The sequence below is a fragment of the Aplysia californica genome, unplaced genomic scaffold (assembly GCF_000002075.1).
Source record: "Aplysia californica isolate F4 #8 unplaced genomic scaffold, AplCal3.0 scaffold00591, whole genome shotgun sequence".
In the NCBI taxonomy this organism is placed as follows: Eukaryota; Metazoa; Mollusca; class Gastropoda; order Aplysiida; family Aplysiidae; genus Aplysia; species Aplysia californica.
In genome coordinates, this window is record NW_004797861.1 from 202,024 (window position 1) to 223,769 (window position 21,746).

The window sequence follows — 21,746 nt, forward strand, 5'->3', positions numbered from 1 at the left end:
ACACACACACACACACACACACACACACACACACACACACACACACACACATACACACACACACGAGCGCTCACTTGCCTTCATCTTTCTTTGAGTTTAGTGTCTCCAGAGTAGTGGTGATACGTGGTGAAAGAAAAAAAAGAAAAAAAGAATGGGGTTGAGACGAGTGTAAAGACATTCTAAAAAAAGTCGCCTCATCAATTTCCCGAAAGGAATTATAGGTAGGACAGATGCTGTTTGAAGAACTTGAATATAGCTGGAGTGTTTCGTTTAGCTCAGTTGGTATGCGCGTCCCAAAATTGTTACCATTACAAGGAAGGCGAAGGTAGAGTTGAAGAACAAAGTTAATTAGTTATGAATGTTGTGCATGTGTATTGGGAGCTTTAAGTCTGGATAAAAAGTCGGAGAGAGAGAGGGGAGGGGGAGCAGCCAGTTTCTCGACTAACCGTTCCATGGAGACGCACCTTTGCTCACCGTCACATCTCTGTGCCATTTTGCTTTTAAAGCGAAGACTAAGGCGTCTAACCCTCGGACAGACTGCAGTGGTCACCGAATCCGTACGGGGAGATCGTAGTGACTGGACTGCCTGTACATTGCTAATGGTCTGCCCGCTTGGAAATGTCATGGTATTTCTCCCCAGCCCCAGCGCAAAGGTCATTCATTGTGTTAGGTGCTTAGACGAGACTCTCCCACTGTTCATAGCAAGCGCATGTCAAAATGAGAGTTGGAAATAAGGATTGTACTTCTGACCTCAGTGTCACTTCTTTATTCTACGGGTCTTTCACTTTTCTTATTTATTCTTTTGTTACTGGTTTTCTCATTCTCTTTATTCTTTTGTGCTTCATGTACCATTACAAATGGAAGGGTAAAAAAAAAAAAAGCCCTACAACAAATAAATAACAGATTATAGTAAAACATTTTAAAGTGGATGTCAGTAATGTTGGCACTGGAAGACATATGATTGGTTGGTGCCTCAATGGAGAATGAAGTGAGAATTTGTATGTTCTTACAAAATTTCTTTTCTTTTTTTTGTTTCCTCTAGTGCGAGATCTCCATGATCAGATGACCCATGACTTGTACAACAAAGTGCTTCTCTCCAGTATTGAACAGCCCAAAGAAATTGTGTACCCAAAGCAAGTGGAAAAAGGACGACTATTTCCTCTGTCCACGCAAAAGCACAAGATTCGCCATCATGTGAGTATTAAATGATTCCAACCTGCATGTGTGTGTCGTAAGCTGGTGTGTTCCTGAATAGCTATGCCAGCACTGGTGTTGAAAAATCTGTGGGTGTGTGTATGTGTGCATGCATATGCATGTGAGTGTGTGCGAGTTCAAAAACCTGTGTTTGTGTGTGTGGGTGGGTGGTGTGGAGGTGTGGGCACGTACACCAGATGTAAATAAAAACCTGCAGAGAAAGGCTGAACCCTTTGTTACTGCAGTGAGATACATTTTGTATATTTCTTAAATTTTGAAAAGACTGACATAGGAATGTAGTCGATTGTGGTTTTGCTGAAGATCATGACAGAGTAGAAAAGTCCTACACAAATAGGCTGTATTTCACCATAAGGTCCTGGCATTGTCAAAAAATTGCATACCAACACAGACCTTTTCCAATGCAGGTGTTATTGAGATTTCACAGATTTATTCAGGGGGCACAGTAACCCAACGGGTATGGTGTTAGCTTGTCAACCTGGAGGTCTGGAGTTCGTTTTTTTACCTGCTTTAGGTTTTTTCCTCAAATTTTCTACACACACTTATCAGATTGGACTGAACTCTTATCCTTCTGGTGTAGAGATGAACAAGTTAAGAGGTCCGCTGTGACAGTTTTGCACTTCAAGGATCCCTGCAGAAGGTGTGCGAGTACTCACGTCCACTCGAGTATTTAGCCCCTTGATTTCTTTAATGTACACAAAGATTTCATAATGTTCATCATTTTGTTTGTTTGTTGTTGCACTGTATTTTTTTAATTTGTCGTCTTTTTTTGTCCACTATTCAAATCATCTCTGTAATTTGGATGTTTTTGTTTGTTGTTTTTACTATAACATTGATATTTCTTTTTCTGCTTTTATATTATTGTTATTCATTTATTGGTAAATTTTAGTATAGGCATTGGCAAATTGACCCTGTGCTCAGGATTTGATTACTCCAGTACTCGAGTACTGTTTCGAGTATTTCATAATTATTCAGACTCAGAGTTTAGTCCAAAACAGTGGACTGACACACCGCTACTCGGCAGTTCTAAAATTGAAAAGAGCAAGCCTTTCGGGTGGGCCTCCAAGCAAAATTAAAGACTGATTTCTACCCAAATACTGAATCCACTCTTGTCAGTATAAATATTACGACATCAAGAGTACCTTCGAAAATGGCTACACTACTTGTCAAGCAAGAGATGATTTGATTTTGTTGATGAAAATGACTATGTACGTAAAACCAACTTCAATCTGAGGTGAAGATCTGTCAGTCAGTTACTCCATGAGCTCTTGCAGGAGTACGAAAAGAAGACTAATTTATTCACAACTTTTCAGGATTGAGAATGAAAATGTTGTACATGCCATAGTTATATTTATTATATATTTTATGTTATAGAATGCAATTTATTAGTGTTTTTGTATCTCTCATTGCACAGGGTACACATGAGCATGTCAATCAGCTGACAGTGCAGATCACAATAGCTGGGACCAGGTACAGGATCAAGTTGGAGAGAAACGAGTGAGTGCACAGTTGTGTTTTCTGAGAAAGAAAGCAATCGATATATTCTTTTGCCTCCTCGTCTTTCTGTAGACAGGTTGTCAATAAGTTGGCTTTGTGACAGTGGACTTAATTATTATGCTTTCTTTAATAGTGTTTGTTTTGAATTTGAAAGGATTCACCGTTAGCTCAGTTACTATCATGCTGAATCACAAATTGGATGGCTGAATTAAATCTGTAACTCAGTGTTCTTAAACTTGAGCTGTTTGGAGAGTTTTCATGGTACTTCTTCTTTGTGACAGTCCTATCAGCGATGGATTTTTACCTTGGTGGTGTCGACTTTAAATGACCATACATTAGGGCATTAAATGCATGTCATATCATATCATATCATATCATATCATATCATATCATATCATATCATATCATATCATATCATATCATATCATATCATATCATATCATATATCATGTCATATCATATCATATCATATCATGCCTGTAAATCGAACATGTTTTGCATTCATGCTTTAACAATTTACTCACGGAGTATTTTGAGAGTAACATGCTTTGGTCTTTGATCTCTCTTTTCTTCCTTGCGTCTTATAGTGATTGGTGGGTGCTCTTGTGTGGTCTGCACTTTCTACCTCTTTTCCATGTGGCTAGTACTCTATTCTGTTTGTGGCGAAATGGTGGCTGTAAATGGAATGTTGTAGACTAATACTCAGTGGGTGGTTGGCAGGTGCTCTGGTGTGGTTTGCTCCTTCTTCCCTATAAAAAAATCTATCGTCTCTCTCTCCCCTCCTTCTTTTTGTGTTTGTTACTCTCTTGTAACACCTCTTATCTTTGGCACTTATACAACCTTATTGTGTTGCAATTTCCGTAAAACTCCTACTAAAACTTAAACTCAGCTATTCTGAGCACCAAATGACTGATTTTGTTGAAGTACTTCTATGTTTTTCTTTTTGTTGATGTATATCATGTCTACATTTTGATAACAACAACTTGATAAGAATCAATATAGGACAGTTTGTCTCTTAAATTTCTTTAAGTTTAGGTTGAAAGTGATTTTGGATGGGAGGATTGTTTGGTTATTGAAGCCCTTGGTATGTTTTTAAATTGAATCTTTTTGGTGTGTTTTTTTTTGTCCAGTGTTCTACTCTCGGCTGGGATTGTAGTCAAGCATTATGAGGAGGACAATCAGCAGGTGCTGACTAAGGTGAGGCTTAGAATAATGAGTGAGATAATTTCTCGTGTATCGACATCAGCATTGATACTGTTATTTTTTCGTCATCATTGGTACAAAGCTGAAAAGTGGAGTAAAAAATGTCTTTAGAAATTTCGAACAATTTAGCACAAGCAACAGAATAAAGCAAGAGGTCTAAGACATGATGGTGATCATTATCATTTTTATCACTATCATCAGTTCCATTGTCTGTAACATTATTTTCATTATCACAATATAGTTATCATCCTAATCGATTTAGATTTGTTTTTCATTCATCATTAGATAAATGATACAGTGCCTCAGTGTGTTTTTCATTAAATATTCACTTATACCAGCAATCTCTGTAATCAACATAATATTGTCATGCTTGCTTTTCTGTTGCAGACTGTTGAGCATTGCTATTACCTTGGACATGTGAGGAAAGATGAATGGTCAAGCGTAGCTGTGAGCACATGCAATGGGTTGAAGTGAGTGACTCCATATGTTTCTGTTCCCATTCTGTATTATTATATATTTCCCAAAGAGAAATTGGTTTTTGTTGTTGACCTCAGCTGTGGTCTCTTGTAGTATGTGGACTTGTTTTTATCACTCCTATTATCTGTTCTCTCCCCCCCCCCCCCCCCAAATTTCTTTTCCTCTTTTGTCTCTGTCTTGTGTTTTCACCTGTTCTCACTTCTTCTCTCAAAAACTTGAATAAACCTCAAGACTTGCTCACATAAACATACTTCACATGAACATATGTTTTTTCATGTGGTCTGAATTTATTTTGTATTGTATAGATCATCTTTCAGTTTGTGAATTAGCTGGTATGTTGTATTCATATCAAGAATGAGGACGTTCACTGTTTTACTGTTTAAAAATAAGAAACGATTGTCATCTAGTATTGGCATGTGCTTGTCAGATATTACAGCAAAAATTTTAAAGATGTGATATGTTCTAGAAATATCAGCTTTGGCAGTGTGGTTTGAAAACAAACTGTGGGTGGTTGGCGGGTGCTCTGGCATGGTTTGCTCCCTCTTTCCTATCAAACATCTACCGTCCTTATCTCTCCTCCTTCTTTTTTGTGTATGTTACTCTCTTGTAACACATCTATTCTGCGCCACTTATATGACCTTATTGTGTTGCAAGTGCCGTAAAACACTTACTAAAACTTAAAAAAAGAAAGAAAACAAACCCACAATTGATTACCTACATTTTTTTCATGTGCTGTTTATTACAAGTTTATTTTTTTAACAAGTTTTAACACTTTACTATGTGATGTTCCCCAGGGGTGTGATTCAAATGCACAATGAGACCTACATCATCCAGCCTCTAAATGTCTCTATGGATGTAAGTGTTATCTTAAATTTTAAAGTTTATAGATGCCTCTCTGTTAAAAAGAGATCTATTGACTTGGTCAGGCAAGTTTTGCCTCAGTTGTCGCTTAAATATATGAGGAGTCCACAGAAAAAACGGGAAAAGTGGAATGGTCACAAACTGAAAATCGTGAGAGTATCAATTTTGAACGCTTGTTGACTCATAGCTGTATTTCTGTTCAACTGTTCGTTGATTATTGTTGTTTGATTTTCAATTCAACAAACGTAACAATAATGTGACTGCCCGTTTTTCCCGTGGACTCCTCATATGATAATGGTATGTGTATTAGCAGTATATGATAATGGTATGTGTATTAGCAGTATATGATAATGGTATGTGTATTAGCAGTATATGATAATGGTATGTGTATTAGCAGTATATGATAATGATATGTGTATTAGCAGTATATGATAATGGTATGTGTATTAGCAGTATATGATAATGGTATGTGTATTAGCAGTATATGATAATGGTATGTGTATTAGCAGTATATGATAATGGTATGTGTATTAGCAGTATATGATAATGGTATGTGTATTAGCAGTATATGATAATGGTATGTGTATTAGCAGTATATGATAATGGTATGTGTATTAGCAGTATATGATAATGGTATGTGTATTAGCAGTATATGATAATGGTATGTGTATTAGCAGTATTGGTGTTGTTGAGAAAGTGATTTTTTTCTGTCGCAAACCATCTGTCCATATGTCTTTCTGGCTATGTGTTTAGCTTTCTCTCCATTAATGAATTTCTCACAAGTTGCATCATGGCTTGACTTTATTGAATAATAGAATTACTTTTTCAGTGGAAGTTGAACGGGAGTTTAACATTAAATAATTTTGATTACCAAACTTTTAACCCGTCCACTGTGTGGCCAGACATAATCGTTGGCTGGTTAGTTGGACAAGCCTGACTGTAAAGGTATTAACATAGTGTATGATGTTCAAAGGATATAATGTTGTTTTTATTGTTTTGTTTTTTTGTCATAGGCCACAGAACACCCTCATGTCATCTTCAAGGCTTCAGTGTCTCCAGAGGAGAATTGTGGTATGCTTGCTGGCCTTATGATGAAAATAAGGATGATAGTGATAATAGTAATGAGATAATAACAATGGTATTGACAGTAATAATACTAATAACAATAAAAGTAACAGTAATAATAATAATAGAAGGCATGTATTGAGTGCTTTGTCACTCCTTTGTATGATCAGGGGTAACCCTAGAAAAATGTAGATTATGAAGCAAACTCATCACAGACTATGTTTCAGATGCCATTCAATGTACTCTTTGACTTGATCCGTTCATCTTGTGTTAAGATGAAAGAAATTGTCCAGGTTATACTGAGGGTTTGATTTGGGAAATACAAGAAAAGGGAAACCTTAATAAGTTTATGCTGTAGACTGGATGCTTACACCTTTTTTTTCTTGCTCTCATCTGCGGCTGTTATTGCTCTAAATTTTCATTAGATATTTTAGCTGTAATTTTGAAATTTAATGCGGCCCGAAGAAGTAATTTAATAATGGTTTAACTTAAAAGAAAATTTTCATTTGCTTGTGGTAGTTTTTTAAGATGTGTTCTTTGTAATTTACAATTGTAGTTGTTAAATATGGACTTCTTGTCTCTCTAACAAATTATAGCTATTAAATCTCAAAATATACTGACACATTTTTTCTGTGTATATTTTATGACATTGTAAGTATCCAGAATGATTATTATATTGATAATTTTATTTTCAGGCAACAGCCAAGGTTTATGGCTACCATTTCAAGAACTGCACAAAGGGCAACTCATCAAGAGAATTAAATTCACCAATGCTCAAAAGGTATGCATGCACTTGAAATTTATATTGCTCAGGTATGGTCCAGGTCAAATCATTGTCTGACATTAGTTGTACATCCAATACCCCTTTTAATTTTCATTCACTATGATTAACTTTTATGTTTCTTAATTAGAGTTTAAAGTAGATCTCTGTAACAGAAAGAATGATTTGCTGTTACACTAAGTTGTACCTGTGTCAATTGAATGGAAATATTTTACTGTGTAGCCTGCAGACTTGACTCTTAATACTGGCACCAGAGCATATTAAAAAGTTGGATTGTTCTGACTGTGATAGTTTTTTTTTTTATAGCCTTCAGTCATTGAGGAAAACTTAAGTTTTGCTTTTTATATGGCTTGAGAAATGGGTTTTCTGATCGCTTGATGTCACTCCTAAAATGTGGGATAGATGCATGTTGCAGATTCCTTTGCATTTTGCATTTTTAATGTTCAATTCAATATAGAGATCTAGTTGACTATGCATACTTAAAATTAACTCTAAATTATTAATGTGACACTTTTATTATTCTCAAACTTCTAGAGTCATCTTGGGAAGGAAGATAAAAAGCAGAAACTTCTCAGGATAGCAATGGTTCTTGACAAGTCTATGGTAAGTGTTATATACAGTATGTTGTGTGTGCAGCAGGTGTCCAATTTGGGTTGATTGTGGGGGTGGGTTATAAATTCTTAACACAAAAGGATTTCAAATCCCTGTTTTTTTCCCCCCTCTATATTCTGTGCATTGCAGCTTCCTTTATCACGAAATCTGCGTAACATGCAGAAATTGTCTGGTAGATGGTCATTTTGGCCAGCTATTTTGAAATTGGTGCCGGATTGAACACTTCAAGTCTGATCTTTACAAGCTAAAGCATGTTTGTTTTCAAAATTTTGATTTGAATCGGTCAATCAGGTGTTGCTTTTTTTTCAAACTTTGTCTCTGTGTGTCTGTCACTAGAATTGCTCCATGGAGAGTTGAGGGTGGTTAATTTCTTTTGTAGCATGACACTTTCTAAGTTGTTGAACAATTATGTCTCTCCAGAAAAGAATGTCTAATAAATTTTTAATAGTTGTTGGTTGCCTGAGAGTAGTGCTTGATAAAAAATTATCTTTGCCTGTTTTCTGATACTATGAATTTATAATGGTACAATGAAAATGGATGATGGTGAGTATATATATGTTGTGTGTTGAAGTAAGGAGCTTTTTCTCCTGCAATGTATTTTAAGTCAAAGTTTATTCATGCTGAAAGGGTGGTTGGCGGGGGCTCTGGTGTGGTTTTCTCATTCTTTCATCTATTGTCTATATCATCCCTCCACTTTTGTGTTTGTTACACTCTTGTGACACTTCTAATCTGCGACAACTATATGACCTTGTTGTTTTGCAAGTGCTATGAAACTCCTACTTAAACTAAAATTCATGCTGAATTTCTCGTGTGATAATTGGGCAGCGACCAGTTTGAATTCTGTTCCCCCTGATCTGATATTCTAATCATATAGACCTAACCTGTTAGATAAATGTACGCTTTGCTTTTTTAAAGCCGACCTGTAGTTTATATGTTCAGTATTTCATACAATTTTTCATTTTTAAAAAAATCCTCAGTACATGGGACTTGAGTTTAGCCAACAGCATGTCATCCAGTATGCAGTAGATGTTGCAAACATTGTAGATCTGGTAAGTTGCAGTTTACCTCTATGAAAACAATTCTTATTAATTTACTTTATATGCTTGATACATATTGTCTTCATTTCGCGCAGATAGGAATGAATATACCCACCTGAGACAGTGAACGATTTGTATGGATGTTAGTGTATAAGAGTTTGTAAAGTGGCGGCATGCACTGAAGTTTCTGAGGATTTTTTTTTTCTGTTTTGGAATGTTATCGCATCTTTTTGGGGTAATCATATAATTGTAAAATGCATGGTGCCTTCTTTTGAATTGAGATATGCAATATATATATATATTATATAAGGAATCCGTTTGTTTTAAAATCATTATCATTATGAATGTGCTTACATTTGTAGCACTTGAAGCATTTATACGAGTATTTTGTATGGATTGTGAGACTCTGATTAACATTGTTGTGGTGTAAACTTAATCAATATTCGTTTGTTTCTGTGAGCACTTAAAGCCCTTGTTCTTTCAAGGGGATGACCCTTTTATAAGCCTGATTCATATTTAGGGTACATTCAAGCTTCTCACTGTGAGTCCTGGTGTGTAATCATATTTATTAGCCAGGGAAACTTTAGGCACAACTAAACTGTGATGCGGTTATTGCTAACTTGAACTGAATCTCCAACATTGTGGAATGTGATTTTATGTTTTCTTCGTGGTTTCAGTACTACAGAAAAATAGATTTTAGTATTGCCTTGACATACCTGGAGTTCTGGAACCTTCACAATCATTTCACTGTGGAAAACACACATAGGACACTCCTCAGTCGATTTCTGCAGTACAAGGAAAAACGCCTGCCAAAAGATGATGTGTTTGATGCAGCCTTCTTTTTGACGTGAGTGAAGTCTTTCATTGTTTTTGTGATGCAAAAGTAAGTACACTACTCATGAAATGCTTCGTCTTTTGAAAAAAAAAGGAACTTTTTGTTATATATTGTAGGCCACTATTACTATTGAGATCATTGTAGGATTCAAGCTAACCATGTCTAAAAGTTTAAGGTCATAATAATTGTCTTGATATTTTCAATGCATACAGCGAAATTGAGAAGAGTCTGCTATGCAGTCTGCTTGTGTTTTGTTTGTTTATTTGAATGCCTGTGAATCGTCATTTCGGGATGTGTCCTTGATACATTGACCATGGAACCTGTCGTCTTAAGATGTTATATCTTAAGAACTGTGTCCTGAAACAGTTGATTGTGTTTGTGCTTTCGTGTAGTGTAAAGTTTATATATTTTCTTTGTTCTTTGGATTGTTTTTAAGGATAGATTTTTAAAAGAGTGTAGCGTTAAATACTCTTTTTATAGTTACAAAAAATTGCTTTAAAAAAATGTTACCAGGGGTACGGACTCACATTGGCCTGACGTCAAAGCTTAAGATTTGCTTTATAGTCTGTACCTATTCTACTTTTCATGTATGTACTTAAGCTTGAAATGCATGTGGGCTTCACGTTATTCAACAAGATTTATTTTCCTCATTGGATAGTGGTGTGAAGCTGCAGGACGACAAGGTTGGCATCGCAATCCCCGACTCCATCTGTTCTGACAGAGCTGTTGCTGTTATAAAGGTGAGCTGATTTATATTTTTACTGAGAGTATGGGATCATTTGCTGGTTTCAAGCTTTCTTCTGTAGAATGACTTGTTTACTATGGCAAAATTATTTTCTTGGTTATGCGCTTGAATTGTGATTCATACTGTATATCATCATGAATAGAATGCATGCGCCAATAAGATGCAGGTAGATTTAACAACAAAATTTTTTGTATATATCACATGTTCATTGGATAAGAGGCATCAACTTTTTCGTGGCAAGCCCCATCACATTAAGGTCCATTTTATTTCTAGAAAGCCAAAGTAAAAGAATTATAGTACTGATGTATGTATAAAAAACTCCCCACTGTCGCTATTAAAAAGGTCTCTAATCTCGATGATGCAAGCAACAAAATTTATGAGTTTGATCCCTTGGTCAGCCCCCACTGGGGTTTTTTGGGTCTAATATTTGTATCTTATGAAAACGATGCAGGGCAACTTTGAAGCCTTTATTTTCTGGTAAAAGCTGCATCCTATTCACGATGATGTACATTATTCTTTTTTTAGATAATGAAGTCGTGATCCACTCTAAAAATACCTCAGTACAAAAAAAAAATTGTTCAAGCATATGCAAATAGAAACTGGGTATTGGTACTATTTGTACCTAGGAAGATACAAATTTATGATTTTTGAGTTGTTATGATTCCAAGACTTGTTTTACAGTGAGGTAGATCTGAAATCTTGAATGTACAAACTGAGGCTCAGTATTGAGTCGAGGGTTTTTCATAATCTAGGTAGTATGTAATGAAGTCACATTTTTCCTTTTTAAAGCAGAAAGCTCTTATTTCCATCATGTCGATGATTTCCAACTCCTTATATGGAGCATCAAAACAACTTAAACAGACTTGTACATTCTGCTACATGGCATCACATTGACGAGAAAGGTGAAAGCTCAGCAACTACTGGATACATCGTGACATTGACAACTACATCTGTGTTATCCGCATTTTATGTGGTTCTATATTCCTTGTATCAAGAGGAAGGCCATATGGAACCTGGAGAAGGGTTTTGTAGAATTATGCACAGAATAGTGGGAAGACGTGGAATAATGTGAAGAGGTGGAAAATGTTTGTTCATGGCCTATACTTTGATGCAGGGTGAGAAAGGCAATGATGATGATATTCCTTGTGTGTATGTTTCAGAGTGGTCGCCCGTTTGAGCCCCAGCAGTCTGCCACAATTCTTTCTCACATGGCAGGACACATTTTGGGGATAGAGCATGATGAAGATGGTATGTTGGAATTGCTGATTCGATCTTTAAAGATATGTGAAAGATGATTGTTGAAAATAACAATGAAGTGAAAGTACTTTACCCTGTGCTTAACACAATGTCGTATAACACAAAATTCTTGTTAACACAAAAGAATTTCAAATCCCTGTTTTTTTCCCCCTCTATATTCTGTGCATTACAGCTTCCTTTTTCATGAAATGTGAGTAGCATGCAGAAATTCTCTGGTCCCATGAAGCTCATGAAATGTGAAAAGAAATAATTTCCCCCCCTTATCTGAAAGCATGGGATCATAGCTTATAGGTTTGATTGTTAACAAGGAGTGTGTCTTGGCTTTTTTGAAATGCCACCTTTGCACTTTCTTATTCCTTGTAGTTCTCATGAGTTTTGTTCATGATAAGGTCTTAGTAAAATATTTATTAATTTGTCTGCGTCTTGGAAAAGAGGACTGCAATATATCTAATGGTGTATGATTCAGTGTGTAGTGTTTGGAGGATTACAATAACTGTCTTGATATCTTCGATGCACGCAGCAAAATGGAGAAGAGTCTACCATGCAGGTATAATTGAGTTGTAGTTTCATGTTGTGAAATGCTGGCTTTGTGATGCTGGTGGTCTTAGATGCTTTTTTATTTTGTATTTTTGTTCCTTTTGGTTTTAGGCTGTTTTTTTTTTTGGGTATGTGACTGCTGATACCAGTGGGTTGAATATATCCTTCTAGGGTTGGCTGAGTTTGTTGTATTGATGAATTATTTTTGTGTTTTTGTTTTTTATGTTTGTATATTAGGTGTTCATTTTTTTTCAAGCTACAGTTGTTATTTTTTCACACAGCAAGTTTGTGTACACCTTTGATTTGTTGTTAGTTTTGTTTTGTCTCCTCTTTTTTTTATGTTGTTATGTTTATTAGCACCAAAATTGTATCTTGTTGACTGAAAGGCATGGCCACACATGCATGTGAATGGATGTTTTTGCCTTGTATTCCGTGATGTTGCATTGTATTGTTCTTGTTTTACACAGTATTATTTTTTCCCCCCTTCTCCCTCGATTGATCTCACTGTAAAGTAAACTGCAGGCTCTTCCACCTTCAACCCACAAGATGGCTTGTCTTATATATATAGCTTTTTTTCCAACTAGGTTACAGTGTCTCTTGCATTTCACAAAGCACTAATATGTTTTTTTTAAGTACTCTTGAGTTTATTTGTGCTGCTGGGTATCTTAAGTTTCGGATGAGTAGGAATCTGTTTAGAATTTTAGGCAGCTATTCTTTACAGACCCACACTTCCCCTACTTTGAGATGCTGTTGTCTGTTTGAGAGTTCACAGTGGGTTACTGAGAAGTCAGAATTTTTCTTCTATGCCGGAAAAGAAATAAGAACTGGACACACCTACACCGGATCAGGGATGTGGAAAAATCCAGAGAAAAATTGTTTTATTTGTCTGCATTATCTGCTAGAGCATTCTTACATGAGCGGGGGATTGAATCAAGTTCTTACTTTGGTTTGGGAGGAAAGCACTTTACCCTGAGACCAAAGAGTTCTAGCAGAAGGTGAGGGTGAAAAGATGGTACTATCCTGCAGCCTGATTTGAATGAACACAGGGATCTGACCCATTGCTGTCACAGGGGTGGTGTAGATGTTTTGTCGTACATTCTCAATGTCTTTTTGTTGAATGATATTAGTGTTGTGGAATGGTGCTGATTTCCTTGTCTTTAATTTGGAGTCTTTAGTGTGGGCCAAACTGTGCTTTTGTTGGTCAAGATGGGTCTGTTGAAGTTTTGTGGCTTTATCAAGAGTTCGTACGTGTTTTGACTGAGTGCTTTTTTGGAAGGGGGAGGGGGGGTTAGAGTAGGAGGAGGTGGAGTGCACTGTTTTAATTAGTTGTTCTTCTTTTCTTTAATTTTTGGTGATTTAAGTGCCTTTTGCTTTGCTGTTTTCCTGCACTGAATGTTGGTTATTGTGTGTTTGCTCTTTTCACTGCCACTCAGACTTGGAATCTGTGAACGTGTTGTGGAGCTTTTGTTCATGTTGTAGGACATCAATCCTTGGCCTCAGCAGGTGGGGACTTGGTGGGTGGCTGGTGGGGCTATTAGTATTGCTACCTCTGTGAGTTCATTATAAATGGAGTTTATTGGAGTGTCATGGGCTGGTAATCCTTCAATGAGAATACGAGTATGAATTCTTTGCAAAATTTTGAATACTGTCCAAATTTTGGTCTTTCCTTTTTTTTTTAACCCTAGCTTATCCTGATGAACATGTTGGTTATGTTTGTCCTGACTTTAATGTGTTTATGATTTGCAGATTCTGTTCCTTGGGTTGTCCCTCATTTTTTTTCTTTGATTTATCACTTTTTCAACCCAATTTAAATTCATACTCATCTCTGAAAAATTAAAAATTGTCTTGGGATGTTGCAGTTATATATAAAAAAAAAAAATTCAAAAAATTATTGTTTAAATTGCTTCTAGTGCTTCTGACAGGTCTTCCTTCTTTCCACTTGTTTGAATTGTATCTGATGGTTGAAAGGGGACACCTGTAGGTTCGACTTCTTTTCCAGCCTCTGTTTTTTTCTGGTACTCTCTATTCCCTTTTCCTGGCTCTTTGTGGATATTGTCATGTTGATGTGCCTGTCTTTTGATTTTTTGATTCTATGGTAGTATACATTTGTTTTGTTTTGTAATTTTGTTGTTTTCAAGGTTATGCTTACATGTTGTGTGAATTTTACCAATTTTTTGGAGGTTGTGGGTGAGTGGGTGTTTCAGGAGCAGAAAAAAAAATGTGGTGAGTGAGAGAGAGGGAGGGAGGGAGAGAGAAGGCGATAGAGGGCGAGAGAGAGAGGCGAGAGAGGGTGAGAGAGAGAGGGTGAGAGAGAGAGGGGGAGAGAGAGAGGGGGAGAGAGAGAGGGGGGAGGGGGGGGAGAGAGAGAGAGGGGGGGGGGAGGAAGGTAGGGACGGAGAGAGGGATGAGAGATTGCATGCAACCAAGGTTCATATTTGAAACTTTTACTGTAAGATGAGATGAAATAAATGTGTCACTGTTAAACTAAGTTTGAAGTTAATCTATTTTCTCAGGGACCTGTGCTTGTGACGATGCGTTTGGATGCATCATGTCCACTGAAGTGCTGTAAGTACATTATTTTGATCCCCTAGTCGATTTGTTTGTAATTTAACTGGCACACCGAAGTCTAGCTGCTCTTGGAATTAACCCCATAGCCGTTGCCTGAGATAACGTGTTTGGGGTAAATATAAAGATAAGCAAGAATTTGCTGAGTTTCTTCCTCGAAATTTATTGTGAGATTAAGTATTGTTATGTTTAGGATCCAAAAATGGTGAAAGTGCTTTGGAACAGATCTTCACCCCCCAGGGCGGTGCCACTGACTGAAGTGTCTTTAGGCCATTCCCAAAGGAGGTGCATTTCTCATTCTTATGCACAGTAGAAGTGTAAATGGGCTAATTCAACAATGTCATGCTCATAGCTGTGCCTGATCCTAATCCTTACTATCGTCATTTTCCTTTCTTTTGTATGTTTGTCACACTCTTGTGACCCGCTGCTTCTGGGGTGCCTTGATAGTCAAAGCAGACTTTGTGCTGTTGAAACTAGAGAGGTGCCCAGAGTAAGCCCGATGCCCTGTAAGGACTTCTCTATTGACATTCATTTCTTGGCGCTCATATGACCTTATGCAGTTGCGAGCACCGTAAAACCTCTACTCAAACAAAAACAGATCTTCATCGTCTTGGACATTGTTGTCACAGCTGGAATGATATACTCTATACTATGTTTGTCAAATGGTGTTATCTTTGATGTGTTTACATATTATCTGATCGAAGTCTTTGAAAGTAAACATTATTCTATTCTGGCCATGAAATGAGAAGAACATCTTGTGCCTGTAATTGTGCTAGCAAAAACTAAACTATGGGGAGCATTTTTGCTGTAGTCTTTCATTAAGTTTTTCTGAAAAAAAGTTGTATGTTTAACTCAACAAACCAAAAGAAAAGGGCCACAGTGTCTGAACGGTTTGAAAGTAAACATTCATGCATGTAATACAAAACACTGCATAACATCAAGACTCCAGTACAAACACCCCCTTCCCCTTCCCGAGACTTAAGTAAAATTTCTGTTTCTTTTTTCAAACAGGGGTGCTGGAGGATTTCACTCTAGAATGTTCTCAACATGCAGTGAATCTGATCTAAAAGCTAGTTTGACCATGGGTATCACCTCTTGTCTTTGGGGTGCACCAAGAGTACATGTGAGTTGTCTTTCTATTATTATAACATGACCAATATAATGTTGAGTCAATTTAGCATCCATAGCATTAGTGTTAATTATCTCAATGCTGACATGTCACATTTGTAAGAGCTATTTTAAAAAAGTGCCTTTCCTGTGTTCATCTTGGACAACCTTCAGGGGAATGTACTCTCATCTACAATCTTCGAGCATGTTTTTATTGCTCAGTTATCAGTCTTTGATTGTAATCTGGATGGAAAAGCGTTTCCTGTTGTGGTTTTTAAGGTTAATACTTCTCGATCGAGAAAGCAGTGATCCTGAGCCAATAAAGGATATCTTAAGAATATGAGGTATTTTTCTAAACAGTTTTTGGAAGTTCTGCGCTATAATACGTTTTAGAAGATCACTTCCTGTAAGAGACAGTAACTTTTCCCGTTTTTTTGTTGCCATTGTTTGAACTTCATAACTCAATTATTTGCTGAATTTACTGCAAAAAGATTACAACTGATGTCTGCATGGCTGGCTGTAATTTTTTTATTTCTTTTTTGTTTGTCTCTTGCAGAAAACATGCATATAGATAGATGGTAATCACAAGTGTGGTCTTTTGTGTTAATTTTTAGTCTTATATCTTTAGTTTTTGAAAGAAGAATACTCTTGGTAGTTGAAAGTATTTCTGTTTGAACGAAGGTGTTCCATAATATATGATACAAATTATTATAAATGTATTTTGCTTGTTTAACTTTTGGAATTTTGCTATTTTGTTTTTGACTTCATTACCATTGAGTGTTTGTTTGGAACTCTTTGTTATTATTTTACCTGCAAGTGCTGGGGCCCTGGTCCGTTTATCTGGGTTTGTTTGAAGTCACTGTTGTAACAGAAGGAACTTATTGATTGTTTCAGACGGAATTCAAGCAAACGTGTGGGAATGGGATTGTGGAACGGGGCGAAGAATGTGACTGTGGCTCTCCTGAGGTATGAAAATCAAAGATTGTTTTTTGTTTTTTAATAAGGAAAGTTTTTCAGATAGCTGCTTAATGTAGCATACTTAGTTCCTTGATATACCAACATCTTTTTAAGAACTGTGAGTGATGTAGATGTATACATGAGTAAGATATATTTTTGAGGTATAGATTTGTACTTTTAAAAAGTTTTTTATTCATAGAGTGAAAAGGCTAAATTTCAAAGAGTAACAGTGTTTATTTATCTGAAGAAGCTGTTTCCTTTTAAACCGACACCTACAATGTTCTGGATACTGATTAATGAATAAAAGAAAAATTTCCGCCCCTGTACGTTTTATTGTTCTTAGTCTCTCAGTTTCCTTTGCTGTCTCCCAGGACTGTATGTACAAGGACGCCTGTTGTGACCCAACCACCTGCCTGCTGCAGCCCTGGGCACAGTGTAGAACCGGACCCTGCTGCAGTAACTGCTCCGTGAGTAGAGAGACTGGTCTTTCTTCATCTTTCTTCTTCCTCCTCCTCCTCCTCCTCCTCCTCCTCCTCCTCCTCCTCCTCTTCTTCTTTTTCTTCTTCTTCTTCTTCTCCTTCTCCTCCCCCTCCTCCTTCTCCGCCTCCTCCTCCTACTCCTCCTCCTCCTCCTCCCCTACTCTACGTCCTCCTCCTCTTCCTGCCGCTACTGCTACTTTCGCATTCCCTTTCCTGGTCTCTTCAGACCTCAGAGCAAGTCAATTATAGAAATTTCAAATCCTCAATGGGACTGGTTATATGTTTGGATATTATTTTAAAAAATTTCCCTTTGTAAGCGACTTTGATGCCACATCATCTCCATTATGTGCTTCTGTGCTGTAAACAAATGGCTTATTATTTTTTTTCCTGTTGTTAATTTTTTGTAATGTCAATCGTCCCCAGTATTTACCCAGCAGTCACATGTGTCGCCCGCGGTCCTCAGAGTGTGATGTGCCAGAGTTCTGCGATGGCCGTTCTTGGGATGTAAGTGTTCACGCTCTTGTCTAGTTCACTCTGCTTGGGGTAGTTTGATGGAAGGAAGGTAAAAAAGTAACAATATTCTCTTCAACAGTATGAGTGGTTGGAGGGCACCACTGGTTGGAATTAATTCTTTTCTTTCCCTTTGTTCTTTCGGTCAGACTGACTTGCTTTTTCTGTACACTAAATGACCATTATTGTGTTGATGTGCTATTATTTACTCAAACATCAAAGTCTTTGACTGCTCAGTTTTGCCTCTCCAAGACCATCCCATGCTTGGTATTTTGTATGAGGTCCTAAGTTTATTGAAAGACTTAATTACTTTTCCTTTTGCAAATAATTGTTGATGCCAGCTTCAAGCAGAATACATTAGAACTACATTTTTCAGTTTTGATGTCTTCATGATAAAGCTTTTGCCATTCATGTAAGTAGTTTTTGCTTTTTTAAAATCTACAGTGCCCAAACAACGCTTACATTGAAGATGGTCACCCTTGTGCTCAGGGCAAAGGCTACTGTTCTGGGGGTATCTGTCCAACGGTCAAAGAGCAATGTCAAGGCATCTGGGGAGCAGGTGAGAACATTTAGATGAGTGGCTTTGTTCTGTAGTTACGGGATTGAACAATTTTTGTTTCGCTTTTGGTGTAGCTGGGAGGTAACATTTAAAAAATCAAGCACCGTTATACCTCTGTTTTGTCAAGTAGAGGAAAGTGTTTTCGATTAGGCAGGGAAAGGTCATCTGTAAAGGAGAGGAAAGTGTTCCTGATTGAGCAATGAAATAACTTTCATCGTGTTGAGGAAAATGTTCATGTTTTGCTCAGCAGGGCAACACCTTCAGTTTTTCATGATTGACTAGAAAAAAAGTGTGTTTTAAGTGTAAGAACTTTTTTTCTGTGGTAACTGGCTGTTGATCCTTGAAGAGACTGAGGATGGAGTGAGGCCTAGTCAGTTACTAAAATTTGTGGTGAAGGCCCAAACATGGGTAGGCCTTATTCGTTTCCATGGTGTCTAATTTACCACCACATTGTACTGTAAGAAAGGATTAATCTTGAACCGTTTTTCAACAAACAATGCGTATGTGAAGAGTTATTTTTGTAATTTAAGCATCCCCTCAAGTGATTTACTTGGTTTAATAAGATATATGTCCTGCAAAGATTTAAACCTGCAAAAAATTATACATACTTTTTGTTTGTATTCTCATTGCATTTATTAAATGGCATGAAATTCAAAATTCATTCCAAACTCTTGATTGTATTTATTCAGTATTTAATAAGTCCAGAGTTCTCACAACTTTTTATGAATCATTTTCTTGCTCAGGTGCCAAAGGTGGGCATGACCAGTGTTTCCAGCGTTTCAACCCAACTGGCAATTTTAATGGGCACTGTGGAAAAGACAAGCACTCAGGGAGTTACGCAAAGTGTCAACATGAGTGAGTTCGTTATTTTTTTAAAAAGGTCTCTCATGGTTTTGAGACGGGGATACAATTAAAACTGGTATGCTTTGTGGACTTGTTTTAAATGAGAAAAATTTTAGACGATCAGCTGATTGTGTCATTGTTCTTTTTCAGGAGAGTGAATGAGTAGCTTGTTATTTTTTGGATGATACAGGATCATAGGTGTGTAAGGGAACAAAGTTTTTATTTCTTTTGATTTATGAGCTAGGTTTCTTCTCTTAAGACATAATTCTTTGTTACCTGATAGTAGAATAAGAATCATAACCTGCTGAATATGGCTGTAGCTTTTTTCTTTCTCTCCAGTGTCCTGATCAAATAATCGTAGGAAGAGCTATGTCTGATGTGCTGATGATTCCCATGAAAAGTAGATTAATGAGAAAAGAGTTGATCTTAGGAAATTTCTGGGTCAGTGACCATTTTTCACTAAACAACTGTGTCATTTAGAATGTTATGGGGGTTGGAGTCTCATAAGTTTGTAATGAAATGAGTCAGGAATACCCTTGTCTCCTTACAGCAATATCCTGTGTGGGCTGCTGCATTGTGAAGGTGGCAGAAACTCCCCTCTGTATGGTTCTGACAAAGGATTCTCAACTACCAATGTCAATGCGAATGATATTGAGTATGAGTGCAAGTAAGTTGATATGTTTGCATATATCATTTCTGTTCTTTTTGTAAATCTCTGTTTGCATGACACTGACTGTTTGTTTTTACTTTATATTTGGGAGTAGAGTTTGTAATTTGTGAGGCCTCATGGTGAAATCAGACGCTTATCAAAATAATGAAATTGAAGAATTAGGCATTTTTCTACCCGTTCGGCAATTTTTATCTGATTTTTTTTTGGCTCAGCACCTATGTCCATTTAAAACTCTGATGCTATTGATGTTGAAATGCAGATTGGAAAGCATGCTGTGTGTATAGAGTATTTTAATTTCTCCTGGGTATAATTTTTTTATTGGAAATATTGGGACAGTGAAATAATAAAATGTTTCAGATTTTCTGTTCATTGTGTCAAATTTTATTTCTCTTTTGTTGTATGTGAATATCTGGGTTTTATGTGCTTATAGTCTAGTAAATAAGCTCTAGAGTTCCCTGTGCATATAACTAATGTTTTGCAACGCGTGTGTCTACTCCAGGACTGTCCACGGTCCAGCCATGATGGACATGCCTCATATGGGGATGGTGCAGGATGGCACCAAGTGTGGGGAGAACAAAGTCTGCAAGAGGAACACCTGCAGGCCACTGGCGAAAGTGCCCACCTTCACCTGCCCTACTGCAGAGCTCTCTGAGATATGCTCTGGCCATGGGGTATGTAGGATTTCATGTTATAAGATTCTAACTTGGCTCTACTGTCAAACTTTTCCAAGGGGACCTGTAATTGTTGAGGTGAAAAATGCTTAGACAGCATCATTTTCTCACAAAAAAGACGAAGAAGGGGATTGGTGGGGGGGGGGGGGGGGGGGGGGGGGAGAGAAGTGTTGTCGGAAGTAATCATTTGTAATAGGTGAATATCTTGGACAGGTCTACTTTTGAGCAGGTTTGACAGTATGTACATTGGTAAGCCACACTTCCGTTTTAGAATTATGTTTAGTTACCTTTTTTCACATCTAGGCAGGTGTTTTTTTGGTGTGACTGATCTGTTCATAGCCCTTTAAAGCCCTTTTCTAGTCAAGTTTCCATCAAAATTGCCGAGTTGTGTCAAGGCGAAGTTAAGATGCATAGTAAATTTAGCAAATGAAAGTGTTACTTTTATTCCTTGAGGTATTTCATTCCAGAACTTGTTTGTTTGAGATGTCAAGCTGTGTTTTGCCTTACCATTTCAGGCACTAGTTGTTTTAATCAATTAGTGGCCTCCTTTTTTCCTCATTTTCTGTTTCAGTGTCATTATTTTTTCCTGGACTTACTGACCACCCGTGTGTCATTATGCTGTGATGAATACACAAGCACTTTAAGTTGTTCATTAAGAATGAATCTTGTTCTTTAGGTTTGTGCTCCTGACGAAAGATGTTTTTGTGACCACGGATGGGAAAGTGAGGACTGCTCGGTCAAATCCAACATCACTGTTCTGCTAGATGATGAGGAGGTGGATGTGGACAGTGACTCTTTAGTCCCTACTGTCCACAGCACTGTGGTAGCCAAAGTGGAGACACTCTTACTGGGAGGGCAGGATGGGGTACAGTTGGAGGGGAAGGACATGAGAGGGGCTGATACTCCCGCCACTGCCCCTGTCACAGAAGGTTGGTGAAACATGTATGCATGTTTATACATTTTTATACAGACTTAGAACATGATTTTGAGATGGGCTTTGCTGAAAGTCGGATTGATTTCTTCTTTCTTTTTCATAGTTCTCTGCCTGGATCTCAAGAGTTTCAACAGTTGGTTCTTTAGTCCACAGTGCATTTGATTTTTTTGTGCACGGCCCACATCTACTTAAACACTATCTTTCATCTTTCCAGTAGTTTCATGGTGTTTTTCAGATATCATATGGATTAGGCCTGGGCAGAAACCGAATAAATTATTCGAATAACCGAATACGAGCCCAAAACTAGGTCTCCGGTTAATTTTTCCAAAAAC

The 21,746-nt window shown here is 37.2% G+C and overlaps 1 protein-coding gene across 2 annotated transcripts in view; it reads left to right on the plus strand.

Annotated features, from left to right (window-relative positions):
* LOC101850200 (disintegrin and metalloproteinase domain-containing protein 22) overlaps positions 1-21,746 on the plus strand; it is a 54,385-nt gene that overhangs the window by 19,928 nt on the left and 12,711 nt on the right. The window contains exons 2-24 of one of the 2 annotated variants that reach the window (XM_005107308.3): positions 1,043-1,194; positions 2,627-2,709; positions 3,840-3,906; positions 4,300-4,382; positions 5,184-5,244; positions 6,264-6,321; positions 7,011-7,096; positions 7,631-7,699; positions 8,686-8,757; positions 9,423-9,592; positions 10,239-10,320; positions 11,486-11,573; positions 12,103-12,129; positions 14,633-14,684; positions 15,696-15,807; positions 16,686-16,757; positions 17,120-17,215; positions 17,651-17,731; positions 18,182-18,296; positions 19,040-19,151; positions 19,690-19,806; positions 20,309-20,480; positions 21,157-21,409. In XM_005107308.3, coding sequence (XP_005107365.1) covers positions 1,043-1,194; positions 2,627-2,709; positions 3,840-3,906; positions 4,300-4,382; positions 5,184-5,244; positions 6,264-6,321; positions 7,011-7,096; positions 7,631-7,699; positions 8,686-8,757; positions 9,423-9,592; positions 10,239-10,320; positions 11,486-11,573; positions 12,103-12,129; positions 14,633-14,684; positions 15,696-15,807; positions 16,686-16,757; positions 17,120-17,215; positions 17,651-17,731; positions 18,182-18,296; positions 19,040-19,151; positions 19,690-19,806; positions 20,309-20,480; positions 21,157-21,409 — 2,280 coding nt within the window. The remainder of the gene's footprint in view (positions 1-1,042; positions 1,195-2,626; positions 2,710-3,839; positions 3,907-4,299; positions 4,383-5,183; positions 5,245-6,263; positions 6,322-7,010; positions 7,097-7,630; positions 7,700-8,685; positions 8,758-9,422; positions 9,593-10,238; positions 10,321-11,485; positions 11,574-12,102; positions 12,130-14,632; positions 14,685-15,695; positions 15,808-16,685; positions 16,758-17,119; positions 17,216-17,650; positions 17,732-18,181; positions 18,297-19,039; positions 19,152-19,689; positions 19,807-20,308; positions 20,481-21,156; positions 21,410-21,746) is intronic. The other variant, XM_005107309.3, reaches the window with a different exon arrangement.